This window comes from Pezoporus occidentalis, unplaced genomic scaffold, assembly GCF_034315485.1.
Source record: "Pezoporus occidentalis ecotype Australia unplaced genomic scaffold, CSIRO_AGI_Poc_V1 ctg219, whole genome shotgun sequence".
Taxonomy (NCBI): Eukaryota; Metazoa; Chordata; class Aves; order Psittaciformes; family Psittacidae; genus Pezoporus; species Pezoporus occidentalis.
In genome coordinates, this window is record NW_026914062.1 from 821,445 (window position 1) to 844,040 (window position 22,596).

The following is a 22,596-nucleotide window of genomic DNA, read 5'->3' on the forward strand; positions in this document are numbered from 1 at the left end:
GTTCCCAATGGTTTAATTTCATAGGTCTGTGCAGTATTATGATATGGAGACTCAGGATTAAAGCTGCCAGAGGATTAAAGCTGCCAGAGGGGAGACTGAGATGAGCTCTTAGGCAGAAGCTCTTCCCTGTGAGGGTGCTGAGGCGCTGGCACAGGGTGCCCAAAGAAGCTGTGGCTGCCCCATCCCTGGCAGTGTTCAAGGCCAGGTTGGACACAGCTTGGAGCAAGCTGCTCTAGTAGAAGGGGTCCCTGCCCATGGGAGGGGGGTGGAGCTGGATGAGCTTTAAGGTCCCTTCCAACACAAACCACTCTGGGATTCTATGAAGACACAGAGCTCACATTAGTTCAAATCCTGTTGACTTATAACCAGCAAAGCTACTGAAGGACTGCTTGCACCTAACTAGGTAAACTTGCCCTTATCATGCTAGAAATGATTCTGTGGGGTCCCCAAAACTTGAAGAATCATCTGTCTCATCCATCATTTCTGCACTGCCAAGACTGATTTGTGGTTTGCTGCTAATTTTAAAGGTCATGGTCCAGCCAACACCATTGAAATATGACTGAGCTGTTCTAATACACCAGATAATGGTGTATGCTCATTTTTGACACAGAAAGGGGTCGTGGTTGATGGGGGATGCAAATCCCACCCTTATTCTTGGATGCAGCAGACATGATGCAGTTCTGCTTGAAGGCAGCAGCAATATGAACTGAATTACCAAGTGTCCCAGTTCTGAGGGCCTGGGACATGGGCAGTTATGTGTTAGGAGGAGAACAGCCAAACTCATTTCACAGCAGTCAGACTGCAGAAACCTGCAGTCAGTAATGATCTGGCCTTGATGTGAATTGGCAGCAGATGCTGATGAAAAGCATTTTCCCCTGTTTGGAACATATCTGATTGCAAGTGCCCTCAGTCAAGTAAGGTCCTGAACTACTTACAGCTCATTTATCCACACATTACAAACCAGCAGTTCATTATGTGGTATATAAAGTGGCAGTGCAAACAAGATGCCTCCCTACAGTTAACTTATTCCTAAATCATTATCCTTGGCACAATTATTGCTACAAACATTTCTGTAGCTGATTTAAGCTCTGCCAAAAATAGTTGGAGCAGCATTTAAAATTAGCTTCATTTTGTGTGTATACATCTATATATATTTAAAATGAACTCTTCTTGCAGGTCTCCCTTTTCCTTACCCCCATTGAAAGGCTCAGATTTCATTATGTAAGTTTAGGAATTCTTCATATCCTAAGGAGCACATACATGGTGGTGCCACCTCCTGTCCTTTGTATGTTGTATCTTGGGAGCCTGAACTGTGAACACAATGGAGATAACAGAGAAAAAGTAGAAGAATGAGGTTTTAAGATTGTAGGAAAATGTTGTGCTCTAGGAAAGAACAGTTACACATTGATTTATATATATACAAGGAGAATAAACAGCCATTGGAATAATCTCCCCAGGGAAGTGGTGAACTTCCCAGTGTTGGACACGGTTAAATCTGGCCTGGACAGGATGCTGGGCATCTCGTCTAGGTCATACTTTGCTAGAAAGCTTGGATCAGATGATCCTTGAGGTCCCTTCCCACATGGGATTCTATGATTTAAAGGGGAATAACAGCCATCAGAAAACCACTGGAGTTTTTGAGGCACTGACATGAAGTTATAGCAATGAGATGAGCTGCTGGACTGCTCTGCAGCACTGGGGAACAGCCTGAGTGCTTTAGGAAGCGGAGTGCTCTGCTCCAAATGACTGCATTCCTATGGGGATGGGATTGTGAAGCCGAAAAGAACATTACCATTTGATGGAGGTAAAACTGCAGCAAAACAGATGACTTGTTTATAAACAACACTCATTACAATACCACTATGACACGTCTAAAACCTAACCCCTTCCCTATTAGCCCCGTTACAGCACATAGCAGCTGTAATGGTAAAGACCGAATCATTCGGAGCAAATACCTCAGAGCTGCACCACCTCTTATTGAAGCTATCATTCTAAAGCACTTTTACCACTTTACTGAGGGACATAAATCATCAGGCTCCGAAACAGGAAGTGCAATTATGTGAATACTGTTGCTTCCAATCCGTTAGCAATGAAACTGTGTCAAGGCTATTAAAATGATAAACATTATCCTGGTTCATTTTTTGCCTTCTCACCAGAGAGCATTAAAAATACATGACAAAAATGCAAAGCAGCCTTCAGACACTTCAACAAACCTCACAGCGTTGGTGGCAAGAGCCCCACAAGCATGCTTTAGATCCTGACTGCACCTTCAGTGCACTCTTTCAAACTTAAAATGAACTTGAATTCATTCTGAGGGCAAGCAGGTCCAACTTTGCTTGGTTTATGTGCTCAATCAAAGTTACTATCTCACCGTCGTAGGCACCAGCTCGGCGCAGCACCACTACCTCTCCCTGCTAAACTCAGCTATTCCAGCACACAGCACTTCCTGCAGTCACACCACTGAACCTCTCCACCCAGTTATCTGCAGATCTCAAGTAAATGAGAGCCTCAAGCTTTTGTAGCCACTTACGTATTCTTTCCTACTCTTCCATTCTCCTTGTCCATGCAACTTAGATCGCATCCTGTGTAACTGTAGAAGGACAAGAGGAAAAACCTTAGTGTTCCCTTCTCCCCAGTTAGCACCTAAGTTGTACCCCAGCTTCTCTTTCCACTCCCCTCCAATTTCTTCTATAGTTTAACAGCTTTCAGCCTTCAAACCTTACTGTCAGCATGTTAAGACTTGTGCCTGGAATCCCAGGTGTATTTCCAAGCAGTGCTCCCAAGAAGCTTTTGATGGAGGGAAGAGGAAAAACAAAATGTACAAAGAGACAACTTCAGAGCGCAGTTTCTGTGAATTTTGATTAATTCCAAGGGGAAGGCGGGTTGAACCTAAGTCATGATGTTTGCACAAACCTCTATCAGTTAATCTAGCAAGCTTCATGCAGCAAAATACTTCAGTGTCTGTGTGCAGTATCATTTCTGTTTCATTCCTTATGCATATGACACCAGCCTTCTGGAGGGCGTATCACTGGGTAAGAGATTATAGTGAAACACAAGGTTTTAGACTTAGCATTTTAAATACTGGTTGTCACAGTCTCCCATTTACAATGCACTAGCCTTCAGATGTGTCATATGGGTAAGGGAGACAGCTCCTCTCAGGTGTTCAAAACACATTGTCAAATCATCCCCTGTTGTACATCCACTTCCAGCTTCTCCCAGCTCACTCCCTGCTGACTGCACCTCCTGAATTGGGTTGGGTGACTAACAGCAAGGACACTCAGTACTCCCTCTTCCCAAAGGCTGTTACATTTTGGTGTACATGGCGGTCAGAGTCCATTTAACTCACAAATCCACTTTCAAGCCTTCCTGTCCCAGTGGGATAATTTTCCAGGTTGGTTTCTCTTTGTCTGTGACAGCATCACCTTGGCTTTGACAACAAAGTTTATTAGACTTGCCACAGTGCATGCACAGGGGGCATTAAAGTATTTGGTTCATCTTTCCTCATCAGCATACTTCACCCAATGCAGCATCTCTCTCATACATAAGGCTACTTCAGTTAGTTTGTGAGGGAAAAAGAGCACTGCCAAATTTAACTACTAGTATTGCAGACCATATGGCTCAGTATCCCAGTTTCCTCTGGCTCAGCTCTTGTTATTATGGATTGTTTTGGCAACTGGAGTTAAGAACACAAGATAGGTTTGTAAGAGAAATCCAACAAGAGAACCAAATTCCCAGGGAGGGATGGGAAAGGGAAAAAAGAACACACTTTAAACTAAGCAGAGATCAGATGGGGGAAGATAGCCAAACCCCTAAACGCAAGACCATAATCTTCACTTCAACTGATAAGAAATTGGCCTGATTATCTCAATTTCTGGTATATTTGGCACTGTTTAACAGCCTCCTCTTTGAAAGCTTTCCTGCTACTCCTGCTGCCTTCTTCAAATGAGATTTAAGTAAACACTCTCTACTATAAAAACTGTCATTTACTAAAGCTATATTCTCTGCTAATGAGTTACTTTCATGCCACTACACTAAGGCCATTACGGGTGGCTTTTGCCATCCGGTTATAAGGTGTAAAGAATGATCCTGCAGAAGAACAGCCTGGCTCTCCCTTCCTCTACAGCAGGACTGGGCAAGATCACACATGAGACCTTTGTCTTTCTCCCTTTAGTTCTGGAGAAGGTAACATACCACATGAGCTGAAACAATGATCTACTTCAGGTGCTCATTTTGCTCCTGTCATTCTGTGCGCTTGAGAAGGAAACACATGAAAGACCTCCAGAGTCCTTAAAATAAAAAAGGTCAAATATGTTTATTTTGGCACAATTTAAAAATATACAAATACATTAAATATCAGGGGTCATTAAAGCCAATTTCTTAAAATATATAGGTAGGGATTATTATTTAGGAGGGAGATGGAAACCAAACCACCACATTATATATCTGACAGTGCAAACGGATGAGAAACTGTTTAGAGCAGGAGTCTACTGTGTCAGACAACAACAAAAGCTGAACAGTTCCTGAAACACAAGGAAAATAGTAGAAATGTTCCATTTAAAAGAGTTTGTTGGCTGGGAAAAGAGCATGGAAGGGGAAGAGAGATGTTATCATTGAAACTTGGCTGCACAGGAGTTCGAGCATTAAACTCAGTTACAATATGCACTTGAGGATAAGAGTTCAGACAGTACAATGACATGAATAATCCTTCAATAATTTATGTGTAGAAAGAATACATTAGCAACTAAGCAATACAAGAATGCACTATCATTGACACACTGGCAAGCAGAAAGTCCCTGCTTTCAAAGGTGTAGTTTCTTGGTATTATTTGCATAGTTACTCCTTTTTCCTTAGTGGTTAAGGAAATACTCAGCAACTAAGTTCAGGAAAAACCTATGACCTCCAGACATCATTTCTACCTGTGGAAAATGGCAGCAGCACAGAGATAAAAAGACATCAAAATGACAGAAACAAAACTGCCACTTCCTGAACTTGGAAGATAGGAACTAGAAAGCACATTTCAGACTGAAAGGGCCTCAAAATGGCATTGTCTGCTGCCTTGGTTTTGTCAAGTAGAATAAAAAATGTACTTATCATTGTGAAAGACAATCTTAAGTTTCTTCATACAGCAATTCAGGCTTTGTTTTTGGCACGGGGGCCTCTTCATGGTTTGTTCTTTATCGCAACTCTTTGCCCTAGCTTGTTCGGATGCTACAAGAGAGCTCATTACCTTGTGAGGGGAGAGATAAAAGTCAGTACAATCACACTGAACCTTACATAAACCCAGGTGTCTTCAATAAGATAAATATATCTCCTCCCATTCCAGTTCTTATCTTTTAGCCACTGAGAAAAGGGAATCTGGATCACAAGGTTTGGACTCTCCATATGGATGTCATGTCAGCTCAAGACAGTTCCGTTCACATTTTCCTGAAAACAAGAACTGACTGTTCCACTTTATGTTCATGCCAATGGGTGCTGATGAAGAGCTTCCAAGTGATTTATTTTAGGAGCACAGCCCCACAAGGGAGTGCCAGCTAAACCAAAACGGGCAACAGCAACACAGGTAGGTGGGAATGCACAAGCTGCATAGTTAGAATTTCACATATGGTGACAGTGACACTCGGACTGATATAGCAAGCTCAGGTTTTTCACTCATTTCCCCTGTCACCCACTCCTATACCCATTCCAGTGTGCCCATTGCACTGATACAGGTGTCCACGTGGCAGCGGAGTCAACCACATCAGGAAAAGTTGGTCAAAAATAGTCTAACCAAAAAATACTACTTTAATTTCCTGCTGAGGTGACTCCTCAGCCACACCACTGGCATAAGATGGGCAAGGACAAGCATGAAAGTAGGAGCTATTTAGCTGGCACTTCCAACAAGGAAATACTTGTTGAACTCTGTCTTAAGGTGCTGGCCTGCACATCAGGCATGTTAGTGAAGGGCTTGACCAAAGAAACCCCTTATTGCATTGGGAGAAATTCACCTGACCTCTCCAGATCATCTCAACACTCACTGACATGTCTAAAGGATGCACAGCTTCTCTGCAGGAATTTGGGTTTCCCTTCAAGTGCTGTGTTAAGGGAAGGAAGCTAGCAGAGACAGTCTTGGCAGCACACACATACCAGCCTATCAGTTACAAAGCCACAGCAAATGGCTTTTTATCCAAGGAGTGAGCTGAAGTCAGATGGAAAAGCTTCCCAACAAATTCCCACATTTGGGATTGGACCCATACTGACCACGGCCTTCAAAAGCACCAAGAACAAGAGTATCTGGACAGTGTGTCTGTATTCACAGTTAAAAACTAGGGTCAGCTATGTCAAAGGCTGAAGAGAATGCTTCAGGAGGCATCAGTTTTTGCTTCAAAAGGATACTGAACGTGAAGTGTTGTTATAGTGTCCTAGAACATTATAGCAGTGGCACTTAGTGTCAGCACGTACAAGTGGGTCCTTCAAACAAGTCCTCATCCTTGAGTGATCCCAGTATTTTCTGTTGGCCAGCAGCATCGAGACATTCAGCTCTGGGGACACAGAACACACCACAACACAGGAAGAAGAACTTGCCAAAACTGAAAGTGTAACAAAGAAAGGCAGATTCTTTATAAAGGTTTCAAACACAGCATCTGTAGGAGACAAATGGAACCACAGAGCTGGGATAGTGCATTTCAAGATCACCAAAGCACTGAACTGGATGTAGCCTGTCATCAGTGTCTTTGCATTAGTTCATTTCTCTGTTAACATTTGGCACAATCCCTTTTGACACAGTAATTTGGCTTCCATTTAGGTCAGCTGCTTGCGATGTTTTCCTGGCACTTCAGTGGATTCAGAAAGAGCTTCTTTCACACTGTGTACACTTATCAAGTCCTCAGTCAAGAAGGAAGGCTAAACATTGCTGACCCTGGTTTCGGAAGAAGAGATCATAGCAGCAGATGCAGATGTCACTAGTGACCGCTCCCGTCTGACATATCGCGGCTTCCGAACTGAAAGGGTGGGCACAGAAAGATCATTAGCACCTGTATTAGCATGCTTTTATCATCCATTCATACCACCACAAGGAAACCAACACTTCCTGAGTGACCAAAGTCACTCTGGATCTTATAAACCCCAAACACCACATACTAAAACCAAACCGCAAGACCCCTACATAGAGCTGATGTGGTAAAAGGTCACAAATACACTTGTTAAGCAAGCTTCTAATGGACTAATAAATCAGGTGCTCATTTCAAACTGGCATCTCTGTTATTTAGAATCATAGAATGGTTTGGGTTGGAAAGGACCTTAAAATCACCTAGTTCCAACCCCCTGCCATGGGCAGGGACACCTCACACTAGACCATGTCGCCCAAGGCTCTGTCCAGCCTGGCCTCAAACACTGCCAAGGATGGAGCATTTACAGCTTCTTTGGGCAACGTGTGCCAGGGCCTCAGCACCTTCAGAGTAAAGAACTTCTTCCTTATATCTAACCTGAACTTCCCTGTTTCAGTTTGAACCCATCACCCCTTGTCCTATCACTACATCACTACACCAGCATCCTTGTAGCCCCCTTCAGATACTGGAAACTGCTCTGAGATGACCACACAGCTTCTCTTCTCCAGGGTTTACAGTACATGCAGCTTTCCATTTGCAGCCCTAACAAAAACCTCCACAACTGTACTTTCTTCTTAATTGTAGCACCTTGATTAAAAAAGGCCTATGCACACATGAGAAGCAAGACCAGGAATGTAGCTGAACTCTGAAGGTCATTATTACTTAATATCTTAGAAGACTGGGTCAGTCTCACCTTTAAGTCACCACAAGTTCTGTCACTGTCTGGAAAGTTCAAGCACAGAGACAAGGTATTTTACTGTATGGCCCTGGCTGAATAAATCCACTTTCCTAGTCACTCTAAATCTGTACCATTTTCTATCATTTTTTTGCCTGCTTTTCAATATGAGAGGAGTGAAAAGGAAGCCAACAACATGCTCTAGAGAACAGTTCCTCACCTGAAGAAGATGGGGGAGGTATCATGGATGCCTGCATAACAGAAGAATGAGCATGTCAGACAAAGCACCTTTTGTCTTCACAGTCTTTCATTACAAAATACAGGAACATTTTAGGGTTCCAGTACTATTTACTGTGTAAATCACTGGAGAAAGTAGCTCAACAGAGTCTGTATGGTCAGTATTTATCTTTCACTTTTTTCCCAGTTTGGACAAAGAACCCCAAAACAGCTTTTATTTTTATTTCTGATTAAGTAGCTCCCTGATGAACTGTCAGAACATGAAGTTATGATGTACTTGATGTTTTATGCTTGCTTGCTCCTATTGGAAGGGCAGAATTTACTTACTGTTTCACTAGGCTGGAGAACAGATGCTAAAAGAGAGAAAGAGAGAGACTAACCATCATTAATCCAGAAGGCTAGAACTGGTAGTGTTCTAAACATACATGCATGCAACAGAGCAGTTCCATTGTTAAAATAATAGTTTTGCAACAAAGACTATCAAACCAGAGCAGAACATTCAGAAATCCCATTAGTAGAATAGACTTTCTGTAGGAGTCCTTTCTGGATTAGAGATAAAGGATTGCAAAGTTCTCCATGTATGACTTATTGTGCTTGCAAAGAAGGTAGCCACAGCAATAGCTTTTTAATATGAAGCTTCTTCGGTAGGAAAAACAGCACTTGGAGCCAACTGCCAGGCAGTACAAATAGAAAACAACTGAGCAGTGAAAGATGCAATCCTTTTATACAAGAGGTTGCCCACTTTATTTGCCATGTGACAATCATCCTCTAGACAGCATGAAAGCTAACATGATAACAGGCAGAGAAATGTTTCTAGTGCTTTTCCTTCAGAGGACATCAATGCTTTAGCCTGCTGGACCAGAGTGCACTATCAGTACAAAGTGCAGCTGTCAGACCAGTACCACTGAAGCCTCAGAGATCTGGTGTCCTGCCAGCTTCAAAATGTCATAGTACAACAGCTCCTGGCCCGCTTAAAAACTGCAGGAGAATCTTGTACTAACCGTATTTACCTGAAGACACATGCCAAAGCAACCTAGGGTTGTCAATATGGCAGTTGTGATTAGGATACTAGCAGTTCCTGTGGCACTACTGATCAATTTAGACCTTCGGTAGCTACTTTGACATGAAACATCACACTCCTCACAGAGACTGGGAATGTGATGATCCATGAAGTTACTATGACTGGATACAACACTCTTAGCCAAACAATTGAATGATACTGCTCTACCCACACCCTTTTCTCTTTTTAAGCTTATTTCTATTATGACAGTCTAGCTTCAACTTGGTCCTGTAAGCTGTGAAAGAAGATAACAGAAGGTGTATTTATTTAGCAGACCTAACCAGTAAACAGCTTGCTTTCAACAGAAGGAGCTCTAACACAGCAAATGCTGTGCCAGAGGTTGTCATGGGAATCATTCAAAGGGAATACAAAACTGTATAGAAAGGGTGAGACAGAGTCATAGATCAAACTCAGTTTCACACAAAACACTGGGCAGAATGGAGACAGCACATCCCACTGTTTGCTCACCATCTCCTAGAAACTGCAGACCAGCAAAACGTGGATGCACAGAACAACTTCAAACTGAAGCATCTGAACAGGCCAGATGTCTACATAGAGTCTTAGTGCCCTATAGCTAAGCACATCCCAGGTGTTCTTTCCCTAGCTTTTCTGCAGTCACTTTGGCATGTAGTCAGCTCACTGCATTTTAGTTACATGGCTTCATTGCTCATAAGAGGGATGGCAGAAATCAAGAATAAATTTCATTATAAAAAGAAAAGCTAAGGGGTGTTTGCTTTAAAAATAATGAGGCAGTTGACTCTTCCAAGCCCCAGTAGCTCCTGCATCTAGAGGGCAAACACAGGTGAATGAGGAGTGCAATAATGAGGAACCTCTCATTCCATTCCCTTTCTTCTGCTAACACATCCATGGTAAGTACACTGCCCTTTAGCATTACAATTCCCTTCTCTCCAAACCAAGAAAAACAACTGTTTTTTGTAAAGCTTTATAGATATCTGGCATTTTGTGTACTGAAAGAAACAAATAGTATTAAGTTCCATAAGAATGCCCTCTGTGCAAAAAGCACTCATGGATTCCTTTCCTCCCTTGCTGAAATCAGGTATCAGTGACAACTAATGTCAAGTACTGTACTCCAGCAAACCTTTGAAAGCCATAGCTGGATTAGTGAGAGATATTGTGTGATATGCACCCAAGCACAGCAAGAAGAGATATCCTAAACACTGCTGTGAAAACATGATACCATAAACACATAGCAGGGGGAAAAAAGTCATTAGTTTGCATTGCTTTGGATGATCAAGAGACAGCAGTAGGTACAGTAGAACACTGCCAGGAAGAAACTGAAAAGGTTTTCAATTCAGAAACTAAGCAAAAGCCAAAACTGGAGAGATTAAATAGACAATTAGAGGTATTTTACCTTTATTTCTTCTGTAGAAAACATTAGGAAGTTTATTGGCACGTTTGAGGTAGAAGAAAGAAGCAACAGAGAGAATCAGGAATACACTGATGAAAAATGTCCCTAAGATGAGAGAGGCTGCCACTTCTGGGCCCCCTGTACAGAGACAAAATATTTAAAGAGAGAGAGAAAGAGAAAACAGACCATTATTCACTAGAAATCTCTTCTAATAGAAGGGTTAAAGATATAAAACAAGTTCCTGATATTCACAGGAGGGGAAATGAAAAATTGGTGGTGTGTTGTTTTTTAATACACAGACAGACCTCACTGAAACCCTTGCAAAGACCTTTCAATACTCATTTCATTCGATGAACAACTTCCTAGTGCAACCTGCCTAATGTCAGGAAAGCCTCAGTCCCTACTTTTCTGAAAATACCCACAAATTGTTAATCCATCCTTCTGTTTGATATAACTTTTGCAACCAGTGCTGGGAGGCACTCAACATTAATACTGTTCTTCTTAATGAAGTCTCCTAAAGACAGGACCTGTCAACAGTCAATATACCACTGGTACAGTACACCCAATATTATGTTTTCCACAAGTGACTGATACAGAAACCATCCCCATGAGGCAAACACTGGCAAAAGGTGCCCTCCTTCACCTCTATTCTGCTTTCCCTGCTTCAAAAAATGCCCTGTATATTTATTCTGCTTCTTTATTTATTTATGATCCCAAAGAGCAAGTATTTTAAGAAACAAAAGTTGTTTATGATCTTGTCACAGGCAAACTGGGACAACAGATCTGACAAGCTCTGCTTGAGAAGTCTTCATTCTGAAGAGCACTAGATACTTCCAGTCAAGTATAGACTCATGCCAGGACGAATGTTAGAAAGGCATCAGCAGCATCCAAGTCTGAAGTTAAAACAATCGTGATTTAGCTTTCCTTTTTAAGAACACTGACCTAAATCATATCATTTGGCATCTTATCTCTTGCAATGCTGCTACCTAAATAGTCTCAGTTTGTATTATTCTTACCAGTGTCAAACAAGCATTTTTAAGAGATGAATTAACAGAAGTGAGTGGTCAGCAGTGATAAAATCAGCCTATAGGAAGGCTAACAAAGATGTAACACTTGGGTAACATATTGCCTCACCCCCCAAACCAAAGCTCTTGCAGCATAAGGTTCAAAACTCAAAGTGATTTATGAAACCCCACAAGAACACTGGGGCAAGATGAAAGAACCATTCAGTAATATACAGTTACCTCAAAATTCAGCTCTAAGACTTACAAAAGATTCTGTTCAGAACAAGCCAGAAACAGGAAAAATGGCTTTTACATTTAGAACGAAGCCTATGCTATAGAAAAAAAAACGTTTTACAACTTGTTTCAAATGCAATGTCATGAAGGGGCTGGTATGCAGTGAATAATCACAAAGCCTGCTCTCAGTAGCTGTTTGCATTTACTCACCTATGTTCTGGATGAAAGGAGTCACGGTGCTTATATTCATTTGGAAATTCATTCCTCTGATCCCAACTGGAATCAAAGAGAAGTTTTCTTTCAGTAAAATCTGACAAACGCTACAGGTTTGTTGGAAATCTCAATAAAAGGCTATTATATTTCTGAGTAATTATTTGATATTGTGTAAGAATCCTGATTTCTCCCATGAAAAGAAAAAAAAATACAGTACTGTTGAGAATTTCAAAAGAAAGAAGCAAACAAACATCATAAAATATCCAAAAAGAAAAGAATTCACTTGCACATTTCCCACTTAGAAACTTAGATGAAGTTTCTTATCTCTTCCATCAGAAACATTTACAAGGAAGTGAATGGTTCTCACCTCAAAGAACACATACAAAATGAATCCAACTTTCTTAACAGAGATTTTTCAAACAGCTCTAGTACAATCTGAGCTGGTTTGTGCTCTGGAAAAGTCTCCAACAGCAACTGCCTTTTTCTTACAGCAGAGATTAAAGCAGCCACAAAATTCATGTTCACTTTATGTCTGGCACAGGTCATACCCTGCAAGTTGAATCATTTTGATGTTTTTACTTTTTAATGTTGCATTTGGCTTCACAGATTAGGTACTTTTAATACATAGCAAGAGTTGGATTTGTTTTTCCCCTTCTAAACTCTTGGACTGTTTCCATTCTGCACAGTTCCTGCAAATCAAATTTCAAAGTTTCCATAGGTTTTGTTACGTGTTCAAAAGCTCACAGATAAATCAGGACTTTGGGAAAGGTTGAAGTGTTACAAGGGAGAAGGGAAAAAGTTAATCTGAATCATTTGATGCCTTCTTGAACACTCTTTGCAGGACCACACATGCAAGGAGTGATCACAGTACCAAAATCCCCCCCCTTCAAAAGAAAGGGATGGTAAATGACTCACTATTTCTGCATTCAGTCAGATTGTAAACAGATGAAACAGGAAGGGTTTCATTTTTGCATTTAATGCAGCTGCTACTACCATCCTCATTCCATTGTCTGTAACAACCTGCATAAGAATAAGATGTACAGGGGTGTGAAACAACAAAAGCCATCCTCGAGATCTTTCCTAGTCTTCAGAAAGAGGTAGAAGCAACAAACTCCTTCTGTCTGTCGACCAGTTACAAACATCTCCTGCTTCCTATCATGTTCTACAAGTTAAAAGGTTTCATTTCAAAGTGTTTATTCCATGACAGGTAGAATCTTTCAAGGGCCTAAAAGGAGACAGAGTTACAAACAACTCCCAGAGGACAATTTCAACATAGCTCCATTCACTGCCTCACATGTTTTAGTTTGAAGAAGTGTCTCACAACCTGTAACTACCCTCAACAGTAAAAAAAAGCAGCAGAATTTTACATTTTCAGAGGTCATCCACTGTCAAAACAAAATTTAATGCCATTTTAATATATTGTATCGAAAATAGAAGTAGGCAGGGACAAAGACGCTAAGAATCAGTGTTGTTGGAGGAAGAAAGATGCTGAGGGACCTGTTGTCAATCACTTGAAGCTATAACCACAAATACTGCCACAATGCAGTCTTTTCCCCATGCCTCAGTCCTCTCAAGTATTATACTATTTGTTTCACTTTAAGGAGAAGCCAAACCCCTTCAAACTATTCCGTGACAGATGGCGAGTGGTTTCTATCAGTCACCCTCTCATGCAAGCTGGAAACTGATTAAACTTTCATCTTGGCCTATGTCTTCAATGTTCAGATCTCTCAATTTATGTTTAAATGCACATATTGCTCTGTCTTTGTTAAGACAAAGTAAAAAAGTTAGGCACATCTTCAATAACAACTTCATCTAATACAATAAAGCTGTGGTGGTTTCACTTGAGGTTTAGACTTGAGACATGAAGATTAGAAGGATATTCCTACTAGACCATATTACAGTCTTCATTTAAAGGGAGAAAAACTTCCTGTGCTGGCTAAAATCCAGTTCTATAGAGCCTTGAGCCAAACTGGTATCAATTATTCCATAAAGCAAACCATTAGTAAGGTGCTGATTTGAAAACAGCTCTGCTGCTACGTTTTCCTTAGAGAGAAGCAGCACATTTGATGCTCACAGTAATAAATCATGTCTAATATTTAATCTAAACATGAACAGATCCAATGTAAAGGAAAGACTTTCTATAGTCATAGGAAGGAAGGATCAAAGCACTTAGCTGACACCAAAGGTATTGGTAGATTATCAGTCTACAATAAGATTCAAGAGAACACAATCCCATAACCTGGAGACAGTTGACTACACCATATCTAAGATAATTTAGAAGCAGAAATGAATGCCTTAAATGAAGCAACAGGTAGAGAAGCTAACAAACCAGTGAACATAGGCTTAAAATGCTTTAACAACCACCACAAGGAAATGACTGAACCCAGAAGTGGACCTCAATTTTAAAGCCACTAATTCTTCACTCACTTTTACTCTGTCATTTAAAAGAAAATGGCATTAAAAAAAGAGCCCACCCTTTTGCTACTGCTGGAGAGTGTCAAAAGAAGTTTTCCACTTCATTTAGAACAAAAACATCTCTACATATAAGGCTCAAGGAGGAGTGAGGCATTCTGTGCTAACAAAGCAATACTGGAATAATTCTTAATGCTCCCTTCAATAGGCATTACAGCATTTTCTGCTTTTATGCTCATTATAGGAGCTTTTAGGGCTTTTAAGCATTTGCAATAGCTCTTACCACAATCCAACTGCACACTAAATAAAAAAAGATAGAGAATAACCTTATTAATAGTTGTCTAGTCTCCTTACATGCAAGGACAACATTTGTGAGTCATAAAGGGCTTCACCTTGTGTATACAAAGGAAGCAAGACTTCAATAGGTACATGCACTAATGATTTTTGTTTTCACTCCCCCGTTAACCAGGTGCTGCATTTTGGTGTTAACTGTTAAAACCCATGTGGAATTTTATTAAGCAATGCCACACCATACCTGGACTGCACTGGTTGGATACTGGACAGGAACTGTTGGAATCCAACATATCCACACAGCATTCCGTTTCTGAAACCTAATGAAGGAAATTACATTTCACACAGTTCTTCAGTTGACTAAAATGCTTCAACAACACCAGTCTACAGAGAAATAAGCTGTAACTGCAGGTAAAACTTGCTGTAACTCTCTTGCTGCACTAAGAGAGAACAAGCTAGGTATACCATCAACCTGATTTTGACCTGGCTGCTGCTACCCAAACAAACACGTTGAGAACAAATGCACACTCTGCCATTGACATTGGACAAAGCCTCCAAGAACTGCTTTACTTGCTAAATCTTCAGTGAAACACAGTTCAGCACCACACAAATATCCTGAGAGATTTGCTCAGAAATACTATTGCAAGACCAGTGGAAAACCCTAGTTTTCACTAAATTTCCCATGTTGCAAGTGACGATAACCTCTACATTCAGCAAAGCAATCCAGCAGAACTATAAAAGCTTCTTCCTTCCACATTTAATAGCAAAGAATAACTTCATGTATCCTGAAGGCACGTAGCTTATTTTTATAAAAGCCAGTTTCAAAGCTATTTACAAATTAACAACAAGCTGTGACATAAGCTTAGAGGTAAACAGTTGTAAGAAACTCCATGATAGATATTAGAACCATCCTGGGTAGACTTGGGCACAGCCACTCTCTGAATCTCTACAAGCAAAATAAAACACAAAACCCCAAAGCCTTTTAAAGTTGTGCAGGTGCATTCCCCTAAAGAATACAGCAAGTCAAATCAGTCTTTAAAAGGGTGAAGTATTCTTGGTGGAAAGTAACAAGACCTTATCTATATTTACCCATAGAAGTAACTTAAATATACCTAACAGGTAACAGCCAGTGCTACCCTGCTTATCAGCAAAAGCCATCGAATCCAGGAGTGACAAAGATCAAAGCTAGCAGGGGAAATGTCTGGGACTGTCAAAACTGAAATTAGGAGGCTACAGTAAAGAGCCAAAAGATCTATAGATAACGTGCTTAAGACCAGTTTCTTACGGGGTTTTGTTGTTCAAACTCTCCTGCAAGGAGAACTTTATACTCTGTGACTTGAAGCAGTGTTTGCTTCAGAGCTTTTCAGCCATTAAAAAAGTTAACTTTTGGGTAATCCAGGTTTGGGGCTGTTTGTAGTTAAACTGCCAAGCAGCTTGAAAAGTGGGATTTTTTGGATCATGCTTTTTTCCACACAGTGTGAGGTGTTGTCAGTTGCATCCCTGCTTGCCTACACAAGCACATGATGAGGAAAAACTCAATGCTGTAATAGGCACTCAGCCATCACAGCAAATTGACCCATTGCCAAAGTTGCAGTTAATGACTGCTAGCAGTATAGATCATTTCTGTTAAATTAGAAAGCCTTCTATAAGCTGCAATGTCAGAGGAAAATAATCTGTTTTATAGCACAGCAAAAAACCATGAAGTACCTACCGAACTTTCAGTAGATTTGCTGGCAACTTCGGCTACAAGTCTAGTTAAGAGAAGCACATATGGCACCTCCATGCCCAGGAAAGATATAGATCTAAATAAGAAAAGGGAAGAAATCAGAATGTTTTATTAATGACAGTGAAGTTATGCTTGCCTTTTGTTAAGGAACTTTTGCTAACACATTTATTTGAATGCAGAGGCTTTTAAGCTAAATCTGCTGGAGGGGGCGTGGGGGAATGACTTACCTTAGGTTCAAGATACAAATTTGAGGCATTCAGAGTTTTCCCTCCAGCTGCAGAGGGGCAGGTTTCTGGCTATGCAGACTGTGGTTGCTAAGGAACAAGGAGCCTTATCAGTCTGCTCCAAACTGGGCCATGCAGAGACTACTCCACACCCAGGCTCTAAAAATCAATGTGATTGCAACAGAACGGTTACCGCCTGGCACCGCTGCTGATAAGCCTCCCCACAGCTACAGGCTCCTCTCTGCAGCAGTCAACTGTGATGGATTTGGAGCAGGACAGAGAGCACCCACCACTTTGGAAAGGCAGTACTGCAATCATTTTTGTCCATGACAGCACAGTCATGAAGCATTAATGAAGTCTGTTAATAAGGAGGATTTCTCAAGAGCCCAAGAACAGCCCTCCTCAATGTGGAACAGAATATCACAGCCAGCCTTGCTCTTTTCCCCTTCCACTTTTGCCGTGTAACTCCACACATCACCTAAAGGAAGTCCACATGTCTTTAATTAAATTGTTTGGATAAACTAAAAAGCAATATTGTTCAGACACTCCCTATGTCATTATTATAATATCTGCCTATTCTCTAGTCAATGTAATGCTGGAAGCCACATCCAGTTCTCAGAACTACTGTACCTGCAGCCTGGTAGCTTTAGGGAAACAGTCTTTCATATGATAGATAAAACATAGGGATAGACAAGACTCTCTAACCAGAGCTTAACAAGAAGAAAGCATCTGAAAGAAAGGAGGGGAAAACTCCTTTAGTGACTCATTTCACAAACTGAGATTTGTGACTATTTTTGTTAGCTAAGAATCCAGTGGAGGGGTTTTAAATGACGGCAAAAGACGTACCATGACCCTTGGCAACTTGCTTTTCTGAGGAAGACAATCATTGAGCATTTCCTATGATTAATTTCCTTTCATTTTTTTAGATCATAGCCTGTCGCCCCACCTTCAAAACAAGCTTGATGGGAAAACTTCGTATCATCGTCCACCATCAGCTGAAAGCTCTAATACCGACTGAGATCCTGGAAGCCAAACTCCAGCCTTAGTGCTACAACTAATTTTGACAGTGAGGATTGGAGCAGGGGAGGAAAGGTTTGCACTGTCGTGACACCTTCTGATCTAGACATAACAATGGATGTTGAGTCTGTCAGCAACCATGATTTCATCAGTTCACATTTACATACCCTAATGACACCTATAGTAAAATGAAAAGCAGGCAATCAATGTAAGTGCACTGTGTGCAGTGTTACCTGAGGAAGGTTCAGACAGCACCTGATCAGCCATGCTGTTGGAAAGGTAGATTATAGGAACCAAGGAGTGTAAGTAGCAAGGAGCCTTTGTACACACAGATTCACCAGAGTGAGATATTAAGAACTAGACAGCTTCAGGAATGGCACTACCACCACATCCTGGGTGAAAATTAAGATGGGTAATGGCAGTTTATACAACTGCTGGAAAGTGATGGCACTGCCAAAACCAGCAGGGAATGTTTAGCTTTGGGAACCTTATACATATGGAAAGATACATTTGTAATCTACAGCTAAGCTTACACATTGCTGACTAAAAAGCTTTGATGTTATTTTTCAACAGTACCTGAGGTGACAAGATACCTCAAAAGCAAACACCTCCTTTAACAGAAGAGTGAAATCATCTCAGAAGATAAAAGGAGAGGACCTTTCTAGAATGCAGCTCCTACACCCAAAAGCAGAGGACACCCAGCTGAGAGCTTTGATGGTAACCATTTCTTCTTGAGCACATTTGAACACAACAGAAACTACTTACAACTCAGTAAATGATTGCTGAAGCAGGCATTGCACTTATCTAGTTCGCCAGAGAGCTTTCCACTTGTGTCTAAGTGTACTTATATAAATGCTATGAATAATTCTGGTTTAGATTACATTGGGTATAAATTAATTTACACATTTAACCTCTTAAAAACAGGGGTTTTCTTTTCATGCTTTTCTTGTGAAGTACAAGTTGAATAGCACGACTGTAAGATTCTTCAAGGCAGTCCAGGGGAGTCTAATGTTAAATGGATGTATTTTAAACAAATACACAGAGTTTGCCTTATTACCTATCAGTTTTCTACAATCTATCTTCAGAAATGAGATACTGCTGCTTGGCTGAGAAAGAGTTCCTCTGGTGAAAACAGAGTCGGTAAAGACATTTGCTGATACATTCTTCATTGTTTTGGATGCTAGGCAGGGATTTTTGTCAATACCTGATTATTATAATAGCTGTAAATACTCAGAAAAGGCAGAAGAAAAAGGGATTTGTTTAAACAAGTATATTCTTGTTATGTAGCAAAAGACTTATTTGCAGGAACAACTCATACTAAACAAGAAAACATTTGTAAAGCTAACCCCTTCTAAGTGCCTGAACCTCCTCTTTGTGAATGCAAATAGCTGTATAGCAAAAGCTCAATAATGGTTTTATTTCCATCCCTGAAATAAATCAAGATACTAATCAACAGTACTGCTGCATTTATGGGCAGATACTTGTTCACAGCCACTAGTGATTCTAACAAACTAGAACATGTGCCCTGCAGCTGTTCCAAGTAGAAATAGGACACAAGATCTATCTGCCCTCGATTCATCAGCCAATATTTTTTATTTCAGTGAGAGAGAGACAGTATCTAAGCTTATATGTATAAATCTCTCTCTCTATATATATAAGCTTATGTATATAAACACACACATATATATATGCGTATGTGGTTGGTTGCTTGCTTTTCTGTTTGAACCAATTTTAATCACAGGAAAATGAAAGCAGAGATGAACAAGCTGCTTTAAAGCTTCCAAGCATAGGAGATGTATGTCATAGTTCCTCAATTTACATTTTACTCCAGGTCCCAAAGCCACTTCTTCACATCCTGCTGGATTTGCTCTCTGCCAGTAAAAATTAGAAGCCTATTAACATAATATATAATATTAATATGTAATAATATATAAATAGCATTGGCCTGTATGAGACAGAAATTCAAGCTCTTTTTTTAGGCTAATACCCATGAACGATATCAGACAAACTTAGGCATCCATATTGTTTTTATATGTAACCATCTGGAAAACATACATAGTGTTCCTAAAGTCTGGTTGTGCCACACCTCAGCAAGGTTGAAAAGAGCTTGTAAGTTGTAAGTCAGAGCCTAAATCAAGTGCAGAACTTCCAAGACAGCGACCTTAAGTAGGGATTTGTACTGTTAATGAGCCTCCCTAAACCCATGGAATTAACACAACCCATTTTACTGCTTTTCAGCCCCAAGTCAATCATAGATGTTCTACCGATGATATTTTAGGCTGTAATTTTAACTTCAGAAAGGAAAAAGCCCTAAAGCCTCCAAGACATTCAGTATACACCAATACTAAGTATGCCTCTGAATGAGGTATCTGAAGCTTTAGTTTTTACATTAACTATGTGAATGTGATCAGGATCAGACACAGCAAAACCCACACAAATTGTTTTGCACACCCACGGCAGAACAATGTATGACCGCTAGAATATGTTTCATGTTTGGCAGCATTTTCTCTTTGGATTCTGGAAAAAAAAAAAAAAAAAGATAAAGGCATGCACAAACAGGAGCCCAGATTAGAAAGTATTTATGCTCGAGATGCCAACACAGTTTTGGGAACACTGACTTTGTAATTAAAACGAGTATTTCACACCAGAGTTCCACATTTGAAACAAATTTCAAATCACTGTCAACTTGGATCTCAAGTGCCACCACACACAAGCTAAACAGATCAAGATTCACTAAGGGAATTCTTCCTCTCATTGCTTTTAAAAGGAACTCAATTCATGAACGCTAAGCGCTAGAAGGCATTTTCCTCCCACTCCTGGAAGCAAGTGATCTTTAATTCATCTTTCAACCTACATTTTCCATACTAGAGCTGTGTGTCTATTATTCCTGTTGTATCATCAGTGTCTTTCTTGCTTAAAGTGCTGCTGGAGGACTGCTTGAGTAAAGTAATTTTTTCAGGTAGGTGGAAAAGGAAACACTACCTAAATTTCAGGTGGTTTTATAATTCACTCAACAAACCAAAGAATGAAACTCTATCACACTCATTCCACTGCCAAAGGCTCCTTAATTCTGATGTGACCTTGAATTAGTCACGATGAAACAGCAACACCAGGAAAGTCAAAATGCAGCCTCACAAGCAACAGACTTGTAAAGGCCTGAACTCTCACTCACCAGCTCCTTCAGAGGCATGCACCACAACACTGCATCTTCCCCGGATAACACCCAACACTTGCGGTATGCGGTTTGCTGCTAATTTCTCATTGACGCTGCAAGTGTTTCACAATAAACCTGCAAGGAAGAAGAACAGATAAGGTTGTGCTTAGAACAATCTTTTATAAATTAGAGCTGAAGAAGGACTTGTTTTTCCAGCTTTCTTAGCATGCACCCATGCAAAGAAAGACTATCCCTCCCCTTACATCAAAACAACTGGGTAACAGGCCAGCAACCAGCAATTAAAACCACACGCACCTTCTGTTTCAGACAATGAGGATATCTACTTTAAGCTGGGGCTTTGCTTCAAAAGCAGTTATATGCTTAGAGCAAACACCAATTAACACCAACAACAAATTCCTTGTTGTTCTGTCAACAATAAATCTGGCAGTAACGCATTCTGCTGTTACAACAGTAGTGGCAGCCTCTAAAAACCGAGAGCAGAACTGAATACAAGTGCAATCTGGTTGCCAATAGCATAACTATACGCTACAGGGAAAGATGCCTTGGAAGCTGAAGAGATGGATGGCCTGAATAGTGCAATAAAACTCTGTGTTATAGAAGTACATATTTGCTTGTGTATCCAGAAAAATAAAGCCAAAACCCCACAACCCTAAAAACACTCCGATTGACAAAAAAATGGCAAACTGAGTTAGTTTATTAGGAAAAAAGTATCTAATGTTTTATTGGACCAAAAGTTTTATTTAAAAAGTTTTATTATTTATTATAAAGTTTTATTATCTCCTGTGGAGTCAGGCTGAGAGAGCTGGGCTGGTTCAGCCTGGAGACGAGAAGGCTCCTTAAGGGGAGAACTCGGAGCAGCTCCAGTGCCTAAAGGGGCTACAGGAAACCTGGAGAGGGGCTTTGGACATAGGATATAGGGACAGGCCAAGGGGAATGGCTTGAACCTGCCCGAGGGGAGACTGAGATGAGCTCTTAGGCAGAAGCTCTTCCCTGTGAGGGTGCTGAGGCACTGGCACAGGGTGCCCAGAGAAGCTGTGGCTGCCCCATCCCTGGCAGTGTTCAAGGCCAGGTTGGACACAGGGGCTTGGAGCAAGCTGCTCTAGTGGAAGGGGTCCCTGCCCATGGCAGGGGTTGGAACTGGGTGAGCTTTAGGGTCCCTTCCAACCCAAACCAGTCTGGGGTTCTATGATACGGAGAGGGTTCGCCGCCGCGAGAACGCCGCCCCTCAAGGTGAATCCCATCACGAACAAGCGCCCTTCGTACAGCGGGGCAAGACGGCGGACCGAGGGGCGACTCTTCGCCAGCCTCACCCCTCACAGCAAACCCCCACCGCCGCTCCCTCAGCCCGCCCAGCCCGGAGAGGGGCTCGGGGGCTCTCCCTCCGCCTGCTCCGCTGGGCCCACACCCTTCACCCGCCCCTTGGGACGCCGCTCGGGGGCCGGCCCCAACACCCTCCACCGCACCGCCGCCCCCGCCCCCCGAACAATGGGGCAACGCCCGGGGACCGGACAACACCCGGGGGCTCGCAGCCCTCCTTCCCCGCCGCCGAACCGCGACCGCTGCCGCCACCAGAGAGTCCCCGTCCGCCCGGCCCCGCCGCTCCCTCACCTGAGGAAACAACCTCCGGCAGCACCGGCGGCAGGCTCCCGTTCGTACCCCCCGCCCTCAGGCGGTGCCCTGCCCGCTGCTTCCCGCGGTGACCTGGGAGTTGTAGTTCGCTCCTGCCGGACAACAGCCCGTGTTCGCTGAATGGACCGGCGGCTCGGAACTACAAGTCCCAGCAGCCCCAGCGCCACGCCCTACCTGCGCCCCCCTCCGACAGGTGAGTGCCCTCCCTCAGCCCTGCCCCGACGAGCACCGCCGGCCTGCGCGCGAG

The 22,596-nt window shown here is 41.8% G+C and overlaps 1 protein-coding gene across 3 annotated transcripts; it reads right to left on the reverse strand.

The window, feature by feature from the left end:
• Positions 1–4,287: 4,287 nt before the first annotated feature.
• Positions 4,288–22,596, reverse strand: CUNH1orf159 (chromosome unknown C1orf159 homolog). 3 transcript variants are annotated; one of them, XM_062620091.1, is made up of 10 exons: positions 22,329–22,596; positions 20,718–20,834; positions 16,290–16,380; positions 14,823–14,898; positions 12,791–12,895; positions 11,873–11,938; positions 10,428–10,562; positions 8,323–8,348; positions 7,979–8,009; positions 4,288–6,977 (listed from the first exon to the last, which is right to left on the reverse strand). In XM_062620091.1, the coding sequence occupies exons 3-10, from the start codon at positions 16,359–16,361 to the stop codon at positions 6,880–6,882; spliced, it is 609 nt and encodes a 202-aa protein (XP_062476075.1). In that variant the 5' UTR covers positions 16,362–16,380; positions 20,718–20,834; positions 22,329–22,596; the 3' UTR covers positions 4,288–6,879. The 3 variants fall into 3 exon arrangements, with proteins under 3 accessions (XP_062476075.1, XP_062476072.1, XP_062476074.1); XM_062620088.1 differs by lacking the exons at positions 20,718–20,834; positions 22,329–22,596 and adding an exon at positions 16,532–16,936; XM_062620090.1 differs by lacking the exons at positions 8,323–8,348; positions 20,718–20,834; positions 22,329–22,596 and adding an exon at positions 16,532–16,942.